Source organism: Sus scrofa, chromosome 1, assembly GCF_054392235.1.
Source record: "Sus scrofa isolate SSC_HxYL_T2T_F1_AM1 chromosome 1, Sscrofa_HxYL_maternal_Yorkshire_Landrace_v2.0, whole genome shotgun sequence".
NCBI classification, from domain to species: domain Eukaryota; kingdom Metazoa; phylum Chordata; class Mammalia; order Artiodactyla; family Suidae; genus Sus; species Sus scrofa.
Window position 1 is genome coordinate 52,447,423 of NC_139383.1, and position 21,856 is coordinate 52,469,278.

The 21,856-nt window shown below is 43.0% G+C and overlaps 1 protein-coding gene and 1 long non-coding RNA gene across 6 annotated transcripts in view; one reads left to right on the top strand and one right to left on the bottom strand.

Annotated features, from left to right (window-relative positions):
* The window catches only part of LOC106508874 (uncharacterized), a 206,202-nt gene extending 201,144 nt beyond the window's left edge, over positions 1-5,058 (bottom strand). The window contains 1 exon segment of the long non-coding RNA NR_201404.1: positions 4,942-5,058. This is a non-coding gene — a long non-coding RNA (uncharacterized LOC106508874).
* The window catches only part of KCNQ5 (potassium voltage-gated channel subfamily Q member 5), a 504,676-nt gene continuing 486,877 nt past the window's right edge, over positions 4,058-21,856 (top strand). For 3 of the 5 annotated variants that reach the window (XM_003480275.5, XM_003480277.5, XM_003480276.5), the window contains exon 1: positions 4,058-4,997. In XM_003480275.5, coding sequence (XP_003480323.1) covers positions 4,609-4,997 — 389 coding nt within the window. In that variant the 5' untranslated portion in view covers positions 4,058-4,608. Of the gene's footprint in view, positions 4,998-16,524; positions 16,666-21,856 lie in introns of those variants that run through there. The other 2 variants (XM_084959151.1, XM_084959122.1) reach the window with 2 other exon arrangements.

A 21,856-nucleotide genomic window follows, 5' to 3' on the forward strand; every position in this document is an offset into this window, starting at 1 on the left:
GTTGGCTGAAAGAAAGACAATGGTGCCATTATAATAAACAGGGTTTTATGAATAAAATTGAAGGTGGTATTAAGAAAAAGCTAAAAATGGAAACATAATTCCAAGACATTGATATTACAAGATTTGGGATGTTTAACATTTTCAACACCAAAAAAAAAAAAAAAGTACCTTTTCAGGGAAGCCCTTATTTCTGCAGGAAAAGTGAAGTGGAATATTGAGGCTATTTCTGTGTTTAGAATAGAACACCCAACCCTGCTTTTACAACAACTATTAGAAACTTTCCAACACTTCTCTTTTGGAAAGAAAGACTATCAACAATACTAACACAATAATAGGCTAAAGCTTTTTATTTCAAAAGCTAATAGAGTTTAGTAGTTAAAAATCTGGTTTTGTTTTTTGTTTCTTTGGATTTTGTTTCATTTTTACATTAAATACCTGAAAGTTTGAGTTATGACTCAACTGCTCATCAGTTTTGAAAAAATTTTAACTTGCCCATACGTAAGTATATTCCCCCATAAACTGGATATGACTGCAGTGCCTACTTATGAGGCTATTGTCAGAATTAAGTGAAATAATTCCTGTAAATCACAGTGCCTCCTGCAAAGTAAGCACATGCTAAATATTTGCTACTATTTTGTTTTGACAATGGTGATCAGCACATTATTCCAGCAATTCCTAGAAAAATACATTTTGATAGTTGCTGGATGAAAATGGTGAGATTTTTGAGCCCTTTTCCCAATATCTCCCTGCTCCCCCACCAGCCTCTTCACATCCATGTCCACTCACACCTATACCCTTTCTGTATCCTCAGAGCAGAGGCTGTTCTGAAAGGGCCATGCCTCATCCCTGTGGGCAGGGCTGGGATCCCTGGCCAGGCTCATATCATCTCTGGTGTGGCCCTGGGTTCTCTCATTTCTGCTTGTTAGTGAAACATACTGAGAACATATTAGCATCACATCTCTCAGACAAGAATCCTTGATTGACTAAAAATGATACTCTAGTAACATAATGCTGATACATTTAAAATCATAAGAGGAAGTAAATATATTCACTGAATCGCTGGTTATAATAAGATGCCCAAGAAACACAATGATGGTTGCTATGCTTGTGGGTTTGGTTATTATCTGATAAGAGGGAAATAAAAGCAAAGGGAAAGTGTGGCAGAGCTTAAAGGGCATTCTACTCAAGAGGAGGGGACTTCATTTCTACCTCCAAGGCAAGTCACTGAACATCAGCCAACAATGGACCTTCATCTGCAAATTTCCAATTTGCTCTAAATTTTGAAGATTCTATTTGTCTCTGGTTGACCCAGCATCTCACAGTGGATCAAAATGCATCCACATCATGAAATAATAGCATTTATACCACTCACTAGTTGAACAGATGGGAGGGTATATTGAGGTGGTGGGGATGGGGCAAATGGGAAGCTGGAGAGGCATAGAGAGGAAAGGGGGAGTGCAATAGGGTCACTGACATTTTGTGAAACCAACTCATATCTAGTTATTCTGCCTTAAAAGTCTTTCCTGGACAGCTCTAGCTCTTGTACAGAATTTTCCATATTACTATTTTAAAGTACCCTTCAGATGAAAAATATAATGAGTTAGAAAACTCGCTGAAATAAAATATTTCTAGGAACTATTTTCAACTGGAACCATCTCCAGGTAGACCGTCAGAGAATCAAAGTTTCCAAGCTCATAAATTTCAGACTGTTAAAAACACATCAATCTCCAAAGGATGAGGAAGGCCAAGCACCTCACATGGTCTACACTAGAAATAAACATCTGCCTTGGAAAAGGGCAGTTTTCTTTTACCTTTATACCTAGTTATAATGCTCAAATGTAATTATTATGCTCAGAATATACACTAGTATACTGTTTTCCTCTTTGTGCTATGCCACTCTCTCTTCTGATATTAGGCTGTAATATTTCCCCAAAAAGAATGAACAGCAATGTCCTAGCAACATCTGTGTTCAAAAGCACAATGACAGAAAAAGCTTGATCACAACACTTTGTTTTCCCCGCAGTTAATTCCTGTCTTGTGAGGGAAGTCAGCTGGTAGTGAAGGATGCTAGATGCTACAGAGTCAGGTGCAGAGACTTTATAGTTATCTCTTGGCCTTTTCTTCTGAGCATGTGCATGGGAAGGCAGGGTATTAGGGCTTGCAGCTAAAACCCTTTTTCCTAAGGTGGTAGGCAGAGACATTGAAATAAATGCTTGTGCTCTTTTGTGCATACTTTGTAAAGGATGTGGAACCACCGCTCCGCAGAAGAGATACAAAACTGGAAGTCAAGATTTCTGGGTTCCTAGGGACCCTCATACTAACCACCTGTGAACGCTCGGGCAGGTCTCCTCTGCCGTTTGTCTCTAATTTTGGGGAAATTAGACAACTGGCTCTTTCTGCGAAATTGTCCCAGTTCTGCCTTCCTGAAACTTCCTGCCTGCAGGCTGGGCCCCGCTGCTGCAACAGTGAGAGGGGAAGTGACCTGACCTTTGCAGTGGTGCCGGTCAAAGTTTGCTAGAAGGAAAACCACTTGGTTAAGAGGAAAAGGTCTTCATTTTCTCGCCTGCAGAAAAGCCAAGCTTTTCACGTTTAAAGCGTGCACACGAGTCATCTTAATCCTCTAGATCTTTCACCCTGAAAGTCCCTGCACAGAAACTCCGCGAGGAAGCTAAATATAGCTTGATCAAATTCCCCCCGCCCTGGCCCCTGGCCCTGCACGGCTCTGGGACCAGAGCGCTAGCTCCAGGGCGCTCTCTGCGTCTGCCTGGAAAGGCAGGGCACTGGGCAGCATTTCTCGCACCTACCTCCGCTGCGCGTGGGTGCGGAGTGAATAACGGGACAGGGAGACTTTAGGTTCTGGCGCTAGGCCGTCACGTGGCGCCGCTGCCGGCTGCTTGGAGCGGCTCGGAACTAGCGCCCGCCGCCAAGAGGCTAGGGGAAACGTAGAGATGGAAGCGGGACACGCTGGTGGCCTGGAACCGGCAAGAGGGCTGTTAGAATCAGAGCACTAACAATAAAAAGTCAGGGCAGAGCGTTTAAGTGCAGCTACTGCCAGAGGCAGAAAGAAGCTGCAGCGACCGCGGGTGTGAGGACACAAGGGACTTGGGAGAGCATCTCTCTCTCAGGGGTGGAGTCAGCTGAAATAAGACTTTTGCCTCGGTTTTAAGCTTCTGGAAGGAAAAGGCTCATGGACTCAGTACCTTGGAACCATCTGCTCTGGCTTTGTGGTGGAACCTTAGTACTTCCCTCTGTTTAACTTGGTGATCTTTACTTTAATATTGGGTGAGGGGGTGGTTTCCACTTTGTCGGAATAAGTTCTCACGTCTGGCTTCCTTTCAGTTTTCCCACGCTAACTGGGATGTTTAGCGGCTTATGGTTTTTAACACAGTCTTACTGAAGGCCAGAGGCCGCAGCTAGGGGCACCGTGGCCTGCGTCCTCCCCAGAGGCTTGGGGCTTTGAGGGGCCCGCCCTAGTGTTAGAGGTGGTGGGAGACCCAGTCAGCCATTCCTCGCCACAGGGCTTTCACCGCGGAAGTAACTGCTGATAGGGGTGAAGTGGGGACCCTGCGCAGCCAGCGTCCTGGGCTCTCCATCCTCCACGATTTCTCTCCCAAACACCGCGGCTGCGGCCGCCACTGCCGAGACTTCACCGTTTAATAACTTGCTCGGGTTTAAATGAAAATTTCTTAACGGAGGGAACCCGGTTTGTCATCTCCTTGCTTCGCGAGGCTGTCAGGCGCAGCCCCAGGGCCACTCGTCAACCTCGGAGGAGCCACTCTGGAGTTTCTACGCCCTCCCCACACTCCACCCCCGGCGGAGAAGGATGTCCAGCGACTCGCGGACTGCCGTCTGAGGCTGGGATGGAAAGTCCCAACCCGCAAGCCGGAGTGAGCTGCGAGGAGATGCCCGGTGCCCGCCTCGCCGGCTCGGCAGTTGTATCCTAGGGGGTCTGCACTCTGAACGCGGGGACTCGCGCGCGCGCGGGGACTGGCAGGAAGCCGAGGGGCAGGGCAGGACTGCTCCCGCTCACACCCCTCGCGGAAGGACGGCAGGACCTGTGGGTGCGGTGGCGTAGCGGCGGGAATAAACAGCGCCAGGCAGCTCCTGCTTCGCCGCAGGGCACACGAGGGGCTTCACCTTCTGGACCGCTCCAAAGCCCCGGGGAGAAAACACCAAACTCCGCCTCCTGGGAGAGGGGCTTCGGAGCCCAGTCCCCTCCAGCGTGTGGAGCGGAGGACTAGGAGAGAGCCGGGGCCGGGGCCGGGCGTGCGCGCGGGGAGCTGCCCGCGCAGCCCTGGGGGCACTTGGCGAGGAGAACGCGCCCGCCGCGCGAACGGAGGGAGCCGGAGACACCCTCTCAGAGTGACGCCCCAACAGGTCCCGATTTCGCATTCGGCGCTACAGGCTGCCAGAAGCTGAGACTCCTCGCCTCCTCCGCGCGCCCCCTCCGCCGCGCCGGCGGCCGCTTCCCCGCCCCCGGCTCGCAAGTCGCGGGCTGCCGGGCGCCCCGTCGGCCGCGGCTGCCTCCTCGAAAGCCTTCGGCGCGCATGAGGCCGCGGCCCCCGCCGCCGGCGCTGGCGCCCCCCTCACGGTGCCCGCGGTGATGCCATGCCCCGCCACCACGCGGGCGGAGAGGAGGGCGGCGCCGCCGGGCTCTGGGTGAGGAGCGGCGCGGCGGCGGCGGGCGGGGGGCGCCCGGGCGGCGGCATGAAGGATGTGGAGTCGGGCCGGGCCCGGGCGCTGCTGAACTCGGCGGCCGCCAGGGGCGACGGGCTGCTGCTGCTGGGCACCCGCGCGGCCGCGCTCGGCGGCGGCGGCGGCCTGAGGGAGAGCCGGCGGGGCAAGCAGGGCGCCCGGATGAGCCTGCTGGGGAAGCCGCTCTCCTACAGCAGCGGCCAGAGCTGCCGGCGCAACGTCAAGTACCGGCGGGTGCAGAACTACCTGTACAACGTGTTGGAGAGACCCCGCGGCTGGGCGTTCGTCTACCACGCGTTCGTGTGAGTACCCGCGCCCCCCACGTGCCCCCCGCCACTGCCGCGGCGGGGACCCTTTCCGCCTGGTCCCCCGGGACGCTCGGCGCCGACGCCCTGGCCGGGCGCGCGCGTGCACACTCGCACGCGCGTACACACTCGCGCGCGCACGTGGTGGCTTTTATTTCTTTGCACGTGTTTATGGTCTTCCTCCTAGAGCCTTCCACCTCCCTCAGCCCCACCTCTCCTGCCTTTGTGGACCGAGACTTACCCCCAGCGCACTCAGTCTGCTGCCCCGACGCTCTAGGCACCCCAGGGGGCAGCCCGGCAGGCGTGAGACTCAGGTTGCGCGGATAATTGGGAGTGATTAGGTCCCGAGATACGTCCTTTCCAACCGAGGAGGGCGCCCGGGAGCTGGGAAAGGCAGAAGGAGGCCCGTGCGCCGGCTTAGGACTGGGGAGTGGGTGTCGGAGAGGTTAGGAGGTGATGGCGGGGTAGACGGGGTGGGGAGAGGAGAGACTGAGGCCTGAGTCCTCGGTCCCCAGGGCGGAGCCGGAGAAACTGCTACTTAGTAGGGGGAGAAGCTAGGTTTCAAGTGCGCCCGGAAGCACGCCTCACCGCCACCTCAACCACCGCTAACGGAAAATCTGTAGGTTCCTGTGGTCCTTCCTGCTACAGAGGTAGCCAGGGTCTAGAAGAGGCGAGCAGGGCAACGCGAGAGGATGCTCCGAGGAGCGGGAAGACTGGCGCACAGGGGCGCGGGCCAGGTGCGAGGGCAAAGGCTCGGACGCGCCGGCCGCCTGGGACGCAGATCAGGCAGCGGGGTTAAGCAGGCATAGGTGGCTCTGAGTCAAAGGGTGGGTGTGTTAAGTAAGCCCTCGCCATGTAGCAGAGAATGCTTAATGAGAAAATGATTGGAAGCAAATGTTTATTTTTCCCTTAGGCATTTAAAACCTTTCAGTGGCTTTAAAGTTTACTACTGTTTTCCCCACAAAGTCCATTCATTCAGTCTCCTCTTAGGAATTAGGTTTATCTGGACATTTTAAGGTAGTTTTTTATGCCCTTACCTTCTAACTTTTAAAATTTTCCTCTTTTTTTTTTCTCCTCTCTTTTTAGTTCCCTTTTTCTGCTTCTTTGTGTTTCAGTGAAATATAAAGACATCAGCCATAGAAGGCCAGTAGGCACTCAATGATAAGTTCCTTGTTTTCTAGTAAAATAGGTTTTGAACACATGCATTAGGTTTCTTTTAGAAACAAGGCATGTCATCCAAACATACCTCTCACCTGGGATGGAGAACTGGCATCAATTTCAAAACGTCTTTTGAAATAACATGGACGAAGAGGCTGGTTTTGTAAATAGGTGAACCTGGAATTTGACCATGTAGAAGTCAGGAAATTGGTGGAGTCTACAATCCGGGGCTCTGGTGTCTGGAAAATTTTACAGTCCCAGATTGATGTGAACATGTAGCATTAGGTGGAATATTCCAGCCAACTTTCCATCTTACAGTGTACACACAGGAGAACTTGTGTAACATCATTATTACATCAAAAGGTATACTGCATGTCAAATTCACATTGAATTAAATGTGCTTACTGTAGTAAATGTTAGACGTAGAAAAACACTACTGATACTTTTCATCATCCCCTCTGAGTTGATATATAATTGGCCCTGCTACCAAATGAGCCTGATAAATTATTTTGACCTCTCAGGATCTCCTAAAACATTTAGCAATAGTGAGCTGTGCTCAGTTTGGCAGCAAAGTGTATACTGTATGGAAAATGATTTTTATAAGAGTATGCTCAGAATATTCATAGCTTTGATCTTACCCTGTGATGCTATTTAGTGGCATTTGATTTTTGGTAATTTTATGTACTGTATATTCAGAAAGGGTTTAGAGACAACTCTTGATTGGTACTCATGCTTTTTATCTCCCAGGTGTTGCCCTTGAACATGGAGGATTTTTTGAACTGCAACATTTTCTTTTCAATATGTTGGTGTTTAACAGGTTTTTCTGGACTTAGAGAATTGAAATTTTTTGACAAGTAATTTTTCAAGAAGTTCAAGTCTCAATAATTCTTTACTCACCAGGCTTTATCGGTCAACCAGTATTTTTTAGTGGTAGATACACAATACATTATGTACTTGTCAATACTATGTGCTGTTGTGAAGTTTTGTGTTTCTCCTTTCTAAAGTCTGAAACTGTAATGCTTGAGCAATTGGATAGGGGGTGCTAGACCCACAGTAGCACAAAGGGAATGGACAGTACTGTCTTTGGGAGAGGATTCTGCACAACTACACCTGACTCTGGGGGACAGGCCATCTTTGGCAGTTGCTTCTTATGATTTTAAATAAGCTTTAGAACAGCTGGTCTTTACATTGTAAATTCATAAGGGAAAGTTACTTTGAGCTATATGTCTAACAAGACCATTAATAATAAAGGAAATAATGGGAAAACAATTTCTAAAGCAGTCTAACTAATTTCTTGCCAGCCTGGGAATCCCCAAATCTTACTTTAATAACAGTTTTTGTAGCACATTAAGGTTCTTGCCAAGAACAAGTGCACTGTGATTAATGAGATATTTCAGGGATGGATTTACTTGGTCGACCCGTGTTTTCATTGCCAAGAAGCAAGAAAAGTATGTTTAAAATTATGTTTCAGGTAAAGAAAAATTTCTATTAAAATGCAAAAATCCCATTATTATTATGGTATCTTAATGGTATAAAACATAGTTTCAAGTGTATATATATCCCAGCCATCTGAGGAGATGGCTGGCCAAAACAAGAGATGACCTGCTGCAAATACTTTCTTCCAATCCTTATAACTTAGTGGAGGTTAGGAACATCTGTTCCTTTACTATTTTTTAGGAGCCACCAGACCAGCCATGTTTTGTGGTTTCCTGTTTTCAGCTGTTTTTTTAGTTTAATAGAGGAGCTATTCAAATATGAGGTAACATAGTTTTTTGAATGTTGTTTTGTCCATTTTTAAGACCCTCCTCTTTTTTTGGGAAAAGTTTAGAAGTATAATGGTGCCAGTGGAGAAAAACATGATGGGCTCCATATATAAATGTGGATTGATGCAGCAAATGTGTTTCTGAGAAACATTAAAGGACATAGTGCAGCAGATACTTGTAACTCGTCACCTTGTCCAAAGTGTCTTTGTCTGGCCTAATGCAGTGGATCAGAAAGTGTGGACATTTTAAGCTAGAAGAGGTAATCCAGTGATCCAGTCACCAAAGCTAGGAACATGGAAGTCATCCTTGATGCCTTTATTTTTCTCAGGCTTGCTCCCATTGGCCATCCAAATGATCATTGAATTCTGTGTGTTTATTCTCTAAATATTTTTCAAATCCATCCCCTCCTCTCCTTTGCTACTGCTACTCTGCCTATTTCTTCATATATCTCCGTTGGATTATTTTTAATGTTTTCCTGCTTAATCATCCGGCTTCTGTTCTCAGTCTTCCAGCTTTCTGCTCTGACACCATAGTGCTTTTCCTAAACTGCAAGTCTTATACCATTCTCCTACCTATAATCTTTCCATGACCCATCACCATCTACTTATCCATTCATTCATCGATTGGTCTGTAAACATTTGAGTGTCTACATTCTGCTAGTTCCCAAATTAATAAGGCAAAGGAGCCACTCTCAAGAAGGGAAAGGACTCCAGCCTGTGATGCATACAAGCTTGTAAACGAGAGTGAAACGAGGCTGTTATAGAGGTGACCATGAAAGAGGAGGAAGTGGAGACAGAGGCAGAAAAGCCAGCACAGGCTTCAAAGAGGAAGTGAAACATGAGCTGAGTTTTGACAAGTGACTAGTTAAAAGCCAAGGAAGATGTAGACAGGAGGGGGACGGTGAGCAGCAGTTTTCAGGGCTGCGGCAAGAACTAGGAAAGGTATGTTAAGATTTCATAGGCTGGTCATGAAGGAGGTCACTGATGGCCTTTGCTGAAACAGCTTCTTTGGAATGGTGTCATGAATGGCATCTAAGTGCACTGAGGATAGCTAAGAGTTGGAAAAGTGGAGCAGCAGTGTCATTTAAGCCCCGATTCTTTGGAACAGCTCACAAGACCCTTCATGACATGGCCTCTATCCATCTTTCTTGTCCCATTTCTGATACACTTCCTGAACTCCAGCAACACTGAAAAGCTCCGTCCTGTGTGTCCTGCTGCACGCCGTGCTTTCTCAGGCTGTTTTGGATTTTTCCCACTCCTTGTCCACTGGCTATCCCACCCCTGCTGTTTCTTCAAAACACAATTGAAGGATTGATTCTTCTTGGGCACATCTGCCCGCTGCCAGAATAATCTGCGTCTCCTGGGCATGTGGGACCACCATTATCATGGTGCTTTCCCTGCTGTGTAGTCCTTGTGAGCTTCTTGGTCTGTCTTTCCCACAAGACGGTGGACTTCTCATACACAAAATCTCCTGTTATCCCTGAATCCCGAGCACCTAGTCAGGTGCTCTGTGTTTAGTAAACTCTCCATAATTGCCTGCTTAATGAGTAAGTAAATAACTTTCCTTGGAAGCCTTCCATAAAGGATTGCAGAGTGAACTGAGGCTGAAGATACTGATGATTCATTTAGGGAAGAAAGGTCTGGGGCTAGAAGCAGGAATCTTTGCTTTGCTTCCACCTTTCCCACTGATTTGCTTCACAACTTGGAATAAGTTACTTCTCCCTCTCCGGTCTCCAAATCTTACCTGTGAAGTGGGTGCAATAGTGTCTGTGATCCAGCCTCCCTAACTCCCCCACCCCTGTCCCATGGTGGAGGATACGGTGGTTCAGAGTCTAGGACACCATCATAAGGGGAAGGAGTGTGTGGAGTAAGTGCTCCGATCCTTTCATCATTTCCCTTCCTCAGCTGCATTAGGGCCACCTCCTAATGTACGCATTAACTCTTCCATCCTGGTGAGGTCCATGGGTCACAGAGTAGCCAAAGGGGTCTTTCTAGAGAGTTAAACAGGACATGTCACTCCTCTCTTTGGAGGATAAATCTGTTTACCATCTCTACCCAGTTTCTTAAAGGCAGGTACTCTCTCTGTCTTGTTCTCTGCTGTATCACCAGTACCCAGGGCAGTGTTTGCCACATAGACGATGCCTCATGCATACGGACTTATTCACTTACTGATACCCCACATCTCCAAAATACACTACTGGTTTCCTGGTGGAAGATGGAATTTTACTCTCTTGGCCGTTCCCAGTGCGAGGACTGAAATGGAGCTGATGTGTGACTTTATTATTTACAACATTATATTCTGTTTGGAATTAAGTCTCTGTCAATAGAAATCGATGTTTGCATTTTATTTTTGTTCTTGCATTCCTTAAATATAGAGAGGCCTTATACAAATTTTACTGCTTTATACCCTGCTAATCTAGGAATATTAATTACTCCATGTACCCTTCAAATCAATCTGTTTTCAGAAGTTTAAACAATGCTATAGTATTTGAGGGTCACATTACAATTAGAAATGTTGACAGTGTGAAGATATTAGTATTGGGTATATTATGGCCTAAGAGAAATGAAACATAAGAAAGGAATATTTCAAAACGGCATGAAGTCTTGATACAGGAAGCACTGTAAACAAGGAAGGTAGCCATCAGTCTTTTGATAATTGCCTGGGAAGAAGTGGTGCCAGTTTTAATTTTTAATTGCAAATAGCTATTTTGGCAGTGCGTGTTTTATCCCAGCCTGGTGGTATGAAGCTGCTTGAAGTCCAGTTGATGGACAGCCAGAGCTTCCACTTATGTTTAATGATTGGTAGATGTTTTCATTTTCATTTCCTTTTATTTCAGCCATCTCAAGTATGCTGTTTGAAGCTTTATTTGGTTTCAACCTGGGAGACCGATTGGCCACACAACTGCATTTTTTCATAATTTAAAAAATTCTTTGACAGGTCTCAGAGTTTTTAGGTAATAATCCTTTTGATCCTTTGTTATCAGCTTGTCTAAATAGTGAGCTTCCTAAATGTTATTGAAATCATCTATTTGTAAACCCAAAACTGGTTTGCGCGTTTTCTGTTATGTGTATGTTTATCTCTCTATATATGCACACACGTATTCCATACACACTGTACTCCAGCAGAGAACTTGTTGGTGCAAATATTTACATTTACCTTACTTTGGCTCCTCTAAAAGTAAATATGACCTATGAATAAAATGCAATTGAAAATAAAAAGATAGCATGGGGTTTTTAATCATATTTGGAAAAATATTCAAATTTAAATATATATGAAGAAATATCCTTTTTACAGACTTAGTCATAATGTTCCTTACTTTCTAGTACCTGTGAGGTAACTCTAGAAATTCTATTCCTTCTTCAGTCAATGGCAGGAAGATTTTTTTTTCTAATTTCCATGTTATAATTTCTCTCTCTTTTTTAACAGTCAATTCAGATTAATACCTTAGAGTCATTGTGCATACCATTGCATATACTAGATGCTGGTGGTTCCAAAAAGGGAATGATGTGGACCTTGACCTCAAGAAGATTCCTTGGGGAATATGATTATATTTGGATTCAGTTATCAAGTTTACTGATTTGATGACTATGAGCAAGTTGCTTCCAATACCATCCACTTAATCTGTAAACCAGAATAATGATATTGCATCAGTGTATCATAATGTTTTATATGTATACAATATCTATGCATATAATCATGGTTAGCATGGTGGGTAGCCATTAAACTGGACAGAAACATAGAGATAATGTTATGGAGAACTGTGCTGCTAGGTCAAGGTCCAGGATGTTACCCTGTAGGCGATGGGCAGTTTATGAGGTAGGTGGGTTTATATAGGTAGCAGTGTCATTGAATTTCCATTTTAGATTGTCCCCTCTGCTAGCTCTATGACTGAGAGCTTGAAGGGGACAAATGAGAGGTGGGAGAACCATTGAAAAACCGTTGTTCCAACCAAGGCAAGAAATAATTAGGACTTGGACTGGCGTGGTGGTAGTAAAGATGGAAAAGAAAATACAGTGATAGACGACATGTATTAAAGACGATGTCAATAGTGAAGAAGAAGATGAGGGATGGATTTATTACTTCCAGATTCCTGGTTTGGGTGGTTGGCTGGATAGTGGGGCTGTTAACTGAGATCTAGAATACAGGTGGAGCACTGAGCTGCGGGGAATGCTGGGGTGATACCATGAGTTTGTTTTGGAGATGCTGAGCTTTCGGTGACTGTGGGACTTGTAACCATGTATGGTCTGGCACCTGAGGACAAGTATTTAAAAGCCCTATTAGTGCAAACAACAGTTGAAATCCTATGAAGAGCATGTAAAAGAGAGAGGGCAGTAGCTCAAGGATGGAAGTCTGTGAATTAGCAACATGTAAGGGGTGAGCAGAGAAAATGGGGAGTAAAATGGGATAGACAGCAAGACAAAAGGAAAACACCAGACAAAAATTGATCACGTGGTCATGGAAAACAAGGGTATTCAGAGAGTTTCAAAAAAAAAAAAACAGTCAACTATGAAATGTAGACAGTGGGTTGGTAAGATAAGGACCAAAGAGTGACCACTGGATCTGGCAAGGTGGAAGCCATCAGTGAATGAAGTGTTTGGGCAGAAACCAGAATGCTGTTCACTGAGAAAGGAATCAGCCAGTATAGGCCATGTATTCAAGTAGTTTAGCAGGAATATAAGAAGGGAGACTGGACATTAATTTGAAGGAAATATAAAGGGGTAGAGCAAGCGAAGATGAGTTATAGGAAAGAAGACTATTTACCATCAGCAGTAGTCATTTTAATTATTGCTTATATGCTGGATATTGTTCTAAATGCTTTACACGCATGAACTCTTTCGATTTCAAAACAAACCTAAGAGATCCTATTAATATCATCCCCTCATTCTGACGGATCAGAATGCTGAAGTTGGGAGAGGTTCAGTAACCCATCCACAGTCAGCCACTGAAGTAAAAGCGGAACAGCGCTTTGAACCGGGCAGGTCGGCTAAGAGCCCATGTTCTTAACCACTATGTCTTGATTGTGGATGGTGCCATTGGGCCCAGGGCCCCTCCTATCCCTTGCATAGCATAATTTAAAAAGCTGCTTTGGACTTCCCATTGTGGCTTAATGGTTTAAGAACACAACAAAGTATCAGTGAGGATGCAGATTTGATCCCTGGCCTCATTCAGCGGGTTAAGGTTCCAGTGTTGCCTCAAGCTAAGGTGCAGGTAGCAGATGTAGCTTGGATCCAGCGTTGCCGAGGCTGTGGTATAGGCCGGCAGCTACAGCTCTGATTCGACCCCTAGTCCGGGAACTTCCGTTTGCCACAGGTGCAACTGTAAAAAGAAAAAAATAAAAAATAAAAAGCTGCTTTGGGGTCTGGTATAACACTTAGCAATATAGTATATGTCCAGTGAATATTGTTGAAAACATGAGTGATAGTTAAAATCCCTTATAGCTAGTATCAGAGAATTATGTGTAACTTTATAGTATTAGAAATGTTTGTTTCTCTGTCTCCAAATTCTAACCAGCCCAAGTTTTAATTTTTCCATAAAGCTTTTCTTAATAGCTCTGGCTTATTTCCTTACCTTTTTTTACCTCCTATAGCTTTTATTATTTGGACCATGCATTTTAGCCCTTAATTACATTCTTGCATTACTTTCTAATTGGGTTGTTTAGCTAATTCATCACAAACAATTTGTGTCTTAAGAAACTGAAGTACCCTCTTCTTTTTTATCTCCTTTGGCATACAGCCCAGATTTTTATCCTTTGTTTTTAATCAAAATTCACCTAGTTTATTGCTACCAGTGGGACTATATGAAGGTTATAACTTTTTTTCCCCCACAGGAATTTCCTAAAGTTCTGCTAGTTTAAATTATGGAGCAACTTGTATTGACGACCCAAGTTGCCATAATAATATCTTGATACCATTTCCTCGGAACATTAAATTTCTAATTTATACTTTCATTGCAGGAATACCTAAGCTTTATTTTAAAATAGCAGCAATTGCTTTCTTTACATTTTATAATGGCTGAATGTAGCACTATTTTCTCCCAACTGATTTTATAGCATTTTCTTTTTTAAACTAATAGAATTCTCATGTGTTCTTCGTGCTAATATAAATACCTTCCATTTAGCTGCCATATTTCTCGCTTCCCACCCATATACACATTTTCCTTGGTATTTCTTCCTTTTTCTCTCTCATTTTTCCCATCATCTTTCCCCCCAGTTAAACTACTCCTAGTTTTTTCTCCCTTCTCTATGCATTATATTTCTGGATGGAGGTTTCTCCTCAATTCTTTGTACCACATTGTATAACTTGATTTCTCTTCCTCTTAAAGCTGTCTGCTCTTAATCAAGAGATGCGCTAAGCCTGTAATTGCTTACAAGCTCTAAGAATGTCCTACATAAGCAGACCAGGCCACCTCATTTACACATCGCCCTGCAGTAATTAGCTGAGGCCTCTAGAAGGATGTGAGGGTTAGAGAACTCCACTTTTCTTGAAGTTTTAGTTAGGCTCAGGTTTCTTAGGAAATAACAGAGTGAAGCTTTAATATATGTCGGAAGTTTTCTAGTATCTGCCTCTTGTTTCTGAAGTCTGGGAATACTTCAGTATTCAGTAAATAATTTTTAAAAGATTATACTTTTGATTTTTGAAGTTGACTACTGTACCTAGCTGAGAAATAAGTTAGAAGCGATTTTTATTCCTGATGAAATTATTATAGAAAAAGGCACACGAAAGAAGTCTAAATATGTTTGTAACATAGATTTAAATATCAGTTAACCTAAAATATTTGTCATATACCCCTCAATAGATGAATGGATAAAGAGGATGTGGTACAGATGTGCACTGGAATATCACTCAGCCATAAAAAAGAATGAAATTTTTCCATTTGCAACAACATGGGTAGACCTAGAGGGTATTATGGTAAATGAGTAAGTCAAGCAGAAAGACAAATACTGTATGGTATCACTTATATATGGAATCTAAACAAAACAAACAACACAAAGTAGAAACATATTTATAGATATGGAGGAGCAAAGGTGGTTTCCAGAAGGGAGGGGAGTCAGTCGGGTGAAATAGATGAAGGGGATTAAGAGATACAAACTTCTAGTTATAAAATAAATGTCTGAGGATGTAATATACAGCATAAAGAATATAGTCAATAATACTTTAATAGCACTGGGGTTCTGCTGTGTAGCACAGGGAACTATGTCCAGTCTCTTGGAATAGAACATGATGGGGATGATATGAAAAAAAGTATGTGTGTGTGTGTGTGTGTATGTGTGTATGACTGGGTCATTTTGCTGTGCAGCACAAATTGGCACAACATTGTAAACCAACTATAATGTAAAAATGAAAAATGACAAATAATACTGTAATAATTTTGATGACAAATGGTTACTAAAAGTATGGTGATCATGTCATAATGTATTGATTGTCAAATCGCTATGTCGTACACCTGAAACTAACATAATATTGGATGTCAACTATACTTCCATTAAAAAATTATCACATGGACTGTTACAGTGGTTAGCAGTTTCCTTATTCAGTGAGCCAAGAAATAGATCTATAATTTGGCAACAGGGAGCTGCAGTTTTCCCATTTAATTGGAAACTAAAGCATGGACCCAAAATGTAAGTTGTCAGAGAAGTGCATATGAGATAGAAATCATAGGCAGGGGGTCTGTCTTCTTTCCTAGTTGGGAATTTTTCTAAAGTGTAGGCTTCGTGAAAGCTATTCTCATAATCTTTTATGGAGTGGGTACCAAGTTTAGGGCTCCCTTTTCTCTGTTTTCCCTCATACCTGAACAACTCTAGGGCTGGACAGAATTGAGAATTTGGATTCTTCTCCCATGTTTTGGGTCATTGGATACATTTCTCAGCTTTCTGATTTGTAAAGTTAGAACATAATTCTTCAGTGTTCATTTGATAACCTGACTTCCTGCTCTGTGTAAGGGCCTGACTAGGAGCTACAGAGACTGGGCAGATATAAGATAGCCTATCTTCTCAAGGAACTGTTACTCCAGGAGGATATTAGTTTGCTGTTTTCTGAGTTGACAGGATAGAAGCAAAGGCTGGCCCTTCTCCGGCAGCGTTTAGCTACCACGCCTATTGAAGGGATTTACAGGCTCAAGTCTGTTTACTGTATAGACAACTGCTGACCACCAGCTCTCCTGATCCCTTGGGAAACTTCAGAGCTGCCCAGGCAGGTGGACATTCTGTTCAGTGCATCTGCCACAAAGACCATACTCAGGAGTTCCCACTAATCACAATAATTTCCAAAGAGCAGTAAGTAAACTAATTAAAAGAAATGTTCAAGGTAATAAAAAATTCTGAGTATGTTTAATTTGCTCCAAACTATTTTTAAAAATAGAAGAAACCAATGCTGCTTCAAAATACTGTTTGGGGATGTTCTTTTCTTCTCCCCAGAATGGCTTAAGAAAGATAATGTAAATCACATTTTTTAAAATTAAATGAAATGCCTGTTTATGTTCAGTGTATATTCTAAATTTCTACTATTGTTCACTTTCTTTATTCTAATACATGGAGGGGAGATATTATACCCAGCCTTCCATGGGGCCTCGAATTCATTCATTCTTTCTCTCTTTCATTCATTCAGTATTTGAGTGCCCACTTCATGCCATGTCCTGGGAACACTTTGGAAATACTCCTTCCCATTTGATCGACTTTCTCCAGACATGTGGAAAATGGCTCTTTTTCTTCAACTAGCGAGTTGCACTTCAGAGTGAAGATAAAGTCAGTAAGTGTAAGAATGCGTGTTCATTGCAATCCCTAAGGTACTCTGGATCTATTTCCTTAAGACTACCGACTAACTTTCAAGCTAGGTGGGAAGTCAGGCTAAAGAATTACCAGGAGAGATTAAATTAGTTTTAAGTTTATGGCACCTGGTGATTAAATCCAGAGCAGTTCTCTTCTGCTCCATGAAATGGAAAAGGCAAGGATGTTGGATGGCAGTGCAGATGACTTTGGGGGAACCCATGTATAGTCTTCAAGATAAGGTCTTGAACCCAGGAAGCATCTGCTCTTGCTGGTGTGGCCCTTGATGACTAGAAGAAATGACAATCACTTTGTTCAGGAGCAACATTTTTACCAGGCTCGAACATTCAAATAGGCATCTGAGTTTTCTTTTCCCAAGAAGAAAGCCAGATGAGATTATTTAAGATCTACCAAGGGTAGATACACAAAAAGCTGGCTTAGAATCAGCACAGAGGAACCAGCTGCACCCTGAGATGGCCCTGCCAACCTTGCCCCCATAGGATGGAGGACACACAAGAAAAGAAAAAAGTATGCAGTTCACATTTGTGCCAATCATGTTGACTTTTTTTTTAAACGTAATTTTATTGGAGTATAGTTGACTTACCATGCTGTGTTAGTTTCAGATGTACAGCAGTGTGAATCAGTCGTACATATAAATATATCCATTCTTTTTTCCCATCTAGGTTATTACAAGCTCTTGAGTAGATTTTCCTGTGCTATACAGTAAGTCACGTTGACTTCTGCATAGTCATTCAGGCCACCAGTTTGGTGGGACCATGTTCCAGTGACCCGGTGGAAGGGAATAGTAGCTACTCCACTGAAAGTGGAAGTTCGCTATAGCAGGAAGGATTCCCTTACATGGATCCCGAGCTTTTGCCCCCAGTGTTGGATGTGATGAGTTACTTTATAAATTACTGTTCCCAAACTAGTTGGGTCATGCTGCTCTGAGAGCTGTTTTCCAGAGCTTGTGGGTATGGAGTTTCATTCCAGGCTTCGGGGCAGGAAGTGGATAATAAAAATAAGTTTATAGATGGCACCGAATGAGGTAGCCTAGACAACCATAAACAAGAATAGTCAAGAAACTATCACATTGTGCTGGTGAAAACAGAATATTCCTCTAATTCAAGTGTGGGTACCATAATTCACAATTGTCATTAATGAGAGAGCATTCTTTTTTCCTCCAAAAAAGGTTAAAGGCAGTTACCTGAATTTTTTTTTTTTTTTGGTTTGTTGTTGGTCCAAAGTCCCTTTGCACATGGCAGCCTTAATATAGATTTCCAAAGCACAAGATAATACACTTAAAAAACTATTCACAAAAAATCTGTTATGTATTTTTTAAATATTTGCTCCACGGCCACAGAGTTAGTGTCTTGAGTGGTACAGTGTCATAGCATGAAAAGGGCCTGGCCTGATGTGTCAGCTCTGGAGATATGAAGGAAGGGGAAGCAGCAGAGAGTTTAGAGGTGTGTGTGGGGTGGGGGATGGCTAGGTCTGAGCCCTGGGTCTGTTTTTGGTGGACAAGAGAAGAATCCAAGTTTTCAAGGTTTCGAGCAGATGTGACTATGACCAAGCAAAGATGCTTGACCCTGTTCTAGGGAGAGACAAGATGCACAGGTGAGCATATAACCTGTTTGAGTTTAGGGAGAGAGAGGAGGAGGGTCCACAGTTTCCATTGTAGAAGTGATGGATAATGAGATTTTAGAAAGCTGTTGGGAGAAGAATGTAGGGAGATAGGGTTAGGGACTACTGACATTTGAGGAGAAAAGAGAGAGAAGAGAAAGAATAGGCAGTAGAACATCTAAAGGAGGACCAAGTCTTAAAGAAGGATTGCAGTGAGGTGAGAGTATTATAAAAGAAGGAAGCTATGAACATTGGGGTGCAGATGTCTTTTCAAATTAGTGATTTCATTTACTTTGAATAAATACCCAGGTGGAACTGCTGGATGTATAGTAGTTCTACTTTTAGTGTTTTGAGGAACCCCCATAATGTTTTCCAGAGTGACTGCGTCAACTTACACTCCTACCAACAGTGTGCAAGGGTTCTTTTATCTTCATATCCACACTAACATTTGTTATTTTGGTGATCTTTTTGATGATGGCCATTCTGACAGGTGTGAGGTGATATCTTGTGGTAGTTTCAGTTTGTATTTCTCTGATGATTAGTGACATCATAGCGGACTTGTTGGCCATCTGTATGTCTTCTTTGGAAAAATATGTATTCAGGTCTTCTGCCCATTTTTTTAATCAGACTGTTTTTTGATATTGAATTATCTGAACTCAGTATATACTTTGGATATTAACCCCCTTATGAGACATATCATTTGCAAATATTTTCTCCCATTCATTAGATTGTCTTTTTGTTTTGTTGATGTTTTCCATCACTGTGCAAAAGCTTTTAAGTTTAATTAGGTCCCATTTGATATTTTTAGTGAGATTTTTTTGTTTTTTGTTTTTTTGCTTTTGTTTCCCTTGACTGAGGAGACAGATCCAAAAGAAATATTGCTAAGACTTATATCAAAGAACGTACTGTCTGTCTTTTCTTCTTGGAGATTTATTGTTTCTTATTTTTATTGTTTTATTGTTTCTTATAATTATTCTTACCTTATTTATTGTTTCTTATCTTACCTTTAGTCTTTAATCCATTCTGAGCAACTTACATGTTCATGAATAGATGAGTGGACAAAGAAGATGTGATACATACACACATTGGAATACTATCCAGCCATAAAAAAGAATAGAATTTTGCTCTTTGCAGCAGCAAGGATGGATATGGAGGGTATTATGCTTAGTGAAGTAAGCCAAAGGAAGACAAATAATTTAAGTTTTCACTTCTATGTAGAATCTAAAAAACAGAATGAACGAATGTAATGAAATAGAAATAGACTCACTGATACACAGAGCAAATCAGTGGTTACCAGTGGGAAGAGGGCCAAGGGTTGGAGGGGAAAGAGAGGTAGGAGGTTAAGAGGAACAAACTATTATGTATAAAATAACAAAGATGCAAGAATGTAATGTGCAGCACAGGGAAAATAGCCAAGGTTTTACAATAACTTTAAATGTAGTATAATCTATAAAAATATTGAATCACTTTGCTGTACACCTTAAACTAATATAACATCGTAAATCAATAATGCTTTAATCAAACATACAAAATACCATTGTAAAAATTTTAATCAACTTCTAAAAAAAAAGGAGAAGTGAAGATGTAAATGTAAAAAGAGGCAATGATGTAGACAGCCAGGAAAGAGAAAGAGGCCGTGGAAGGGGCCTTGGCCATCTTGGGTGAACAGTGTCTGCAGCCCCACGTGCTCTGAAGTCATCCAACATCACAGGGAAGAAATTGCATCCTGGGAGAAGGGCCAGAATAACCCAATTTCCAGGCAGTTTGGGGGGTACAGCAATCAACATCTCAAAAGGCATCCCATTGGTGAGAGATGTCCTGAAGGTGTAACTGAGAGAGGGTGGTACTCAGAGAGCTTCCTGAGCAGGCAGACGAGTCTGATTTGGAAGCAGCCTGGCATCCTGAAGAGAAGCGCTGATAAGTACAAAGCATTCTAAAGAGTTTGGGATAAGGCATTGGTCCTTGAAGGGGGAAAGTAGGAGACTGATGAAGCTGCATAAGGGACAATTGAATGGGTGAGGAGAGGGGGAGAATGGTGGATTGGGGAGCAGCGGAGTACAATGAACCCTTTCTTCATTTCCACAAACAGCTGGAGGTCTGTACAACTATAAAGCCTAGGAAACACACCCCCACCACCACCTCCCAGGGGCCCCAGTTGTGGAGAGATGAAAGTAATTGAAAGGAACAAAATGCTGGAGGGAGAGAGATAGGGATTGATGGTGAGGGATAGTCTGGGAGGGTGGTTTTTGGGTGTGATGGGGCAGCCACAGGAGGCAGAGGACAGGTTTATTGATAGCAGCAAAGGCCCTGACAGGGTTGGCAGGACCAGGTAGGAGGCTCGGGTCATGGGATTCTGAGGTCTTGCTGGCAGTTGTGTGCAGGGGAAATTTAAAAGGCAGATGGAGCCATAACTCAAAGCTGGCTGCTGCATCCAAGATAAAGAAAACTGGAGATGCTCTGCAAGTCACTCACCTGAACAGGGATGACCTCGGGCAAGTCCCTGACCTCTCAGGGCCTGACTGCCTGATCAGTGTGGAAACCTGATGGTACAGAAGCTCCTTATGTCATGGTCGTTCTGCTCTCTAACCAAAGAGGAAATGCCGCCATAATAGGCGCATATGAGAACACATGTTTAGTGAATAAATGAGTGAATAAATTAACTCAGTATCTTACTTATTTTACAATAGCATTGTATTCAGTGCTGAGATTACATAGCTAGAGCTTTCCTGTTATCTGCACAAGCTCTCTGAGCTGGAATAAAAAGATTTTTCTACAATCTCTTTATTTTTGAATCTATGGATAAAAAGCTCATTCTTAAAGCTTAAAGTTAGAAAAACTGTCAGGGACTACTGCTTTCACACGTTTGAGTAATAGGATCACAGAGCTGGAAGGACCTTTGGTGACCTACACTAACACTGTCCTTTTTTAGCTGGGAAACAGTGACTGCATAAATGTGAAGTGACTTCCTCCAGATCAAAGACTGCCAGAGGCAGCCCTGGTGGCCAGGGCTTCCTTTTGTCCTTACAGAAATGACTTCGGTGGTAGGTCTTGTGATCTGCCCTCACTTTCCTCCAGTGATGAGTCTCTGTGGTTTTAAAACAGTGAGTAGAGGGAGGGAGAAATTAAGAGGATGGGATTAATATATGCAGATTATTATGTATAAAAGAGATAACTAACAAGGACCGACTATATAGCACAGGGAACTGTACTCAATATTTTGTAAAAACCTGTAAGGGAAAATAATCTGAAAATAATACATATCTATATATGTATAACTGAATCATTTTGCTGTACACCTGAAACTGACGACCTTGTCCATCAACTGTATTTCAATTAAAAAAAAACAAAAATGAGTAGTGATATTTCAAATACTATTGTTTGTTGAACTATCACATGAAGACTCTTATTTTAAAAAGCATTTTTATACCTTTTCCCTCTATATATTAGCAGAGAACATATTTCCAGTCTGTTACAGATTCGTAAAATCCAGCAAAAGAAATGAATTTTTATAACTCAGGAAGTCGAATTCTGAAGCAGGTGTCTCTTTAGAGGTT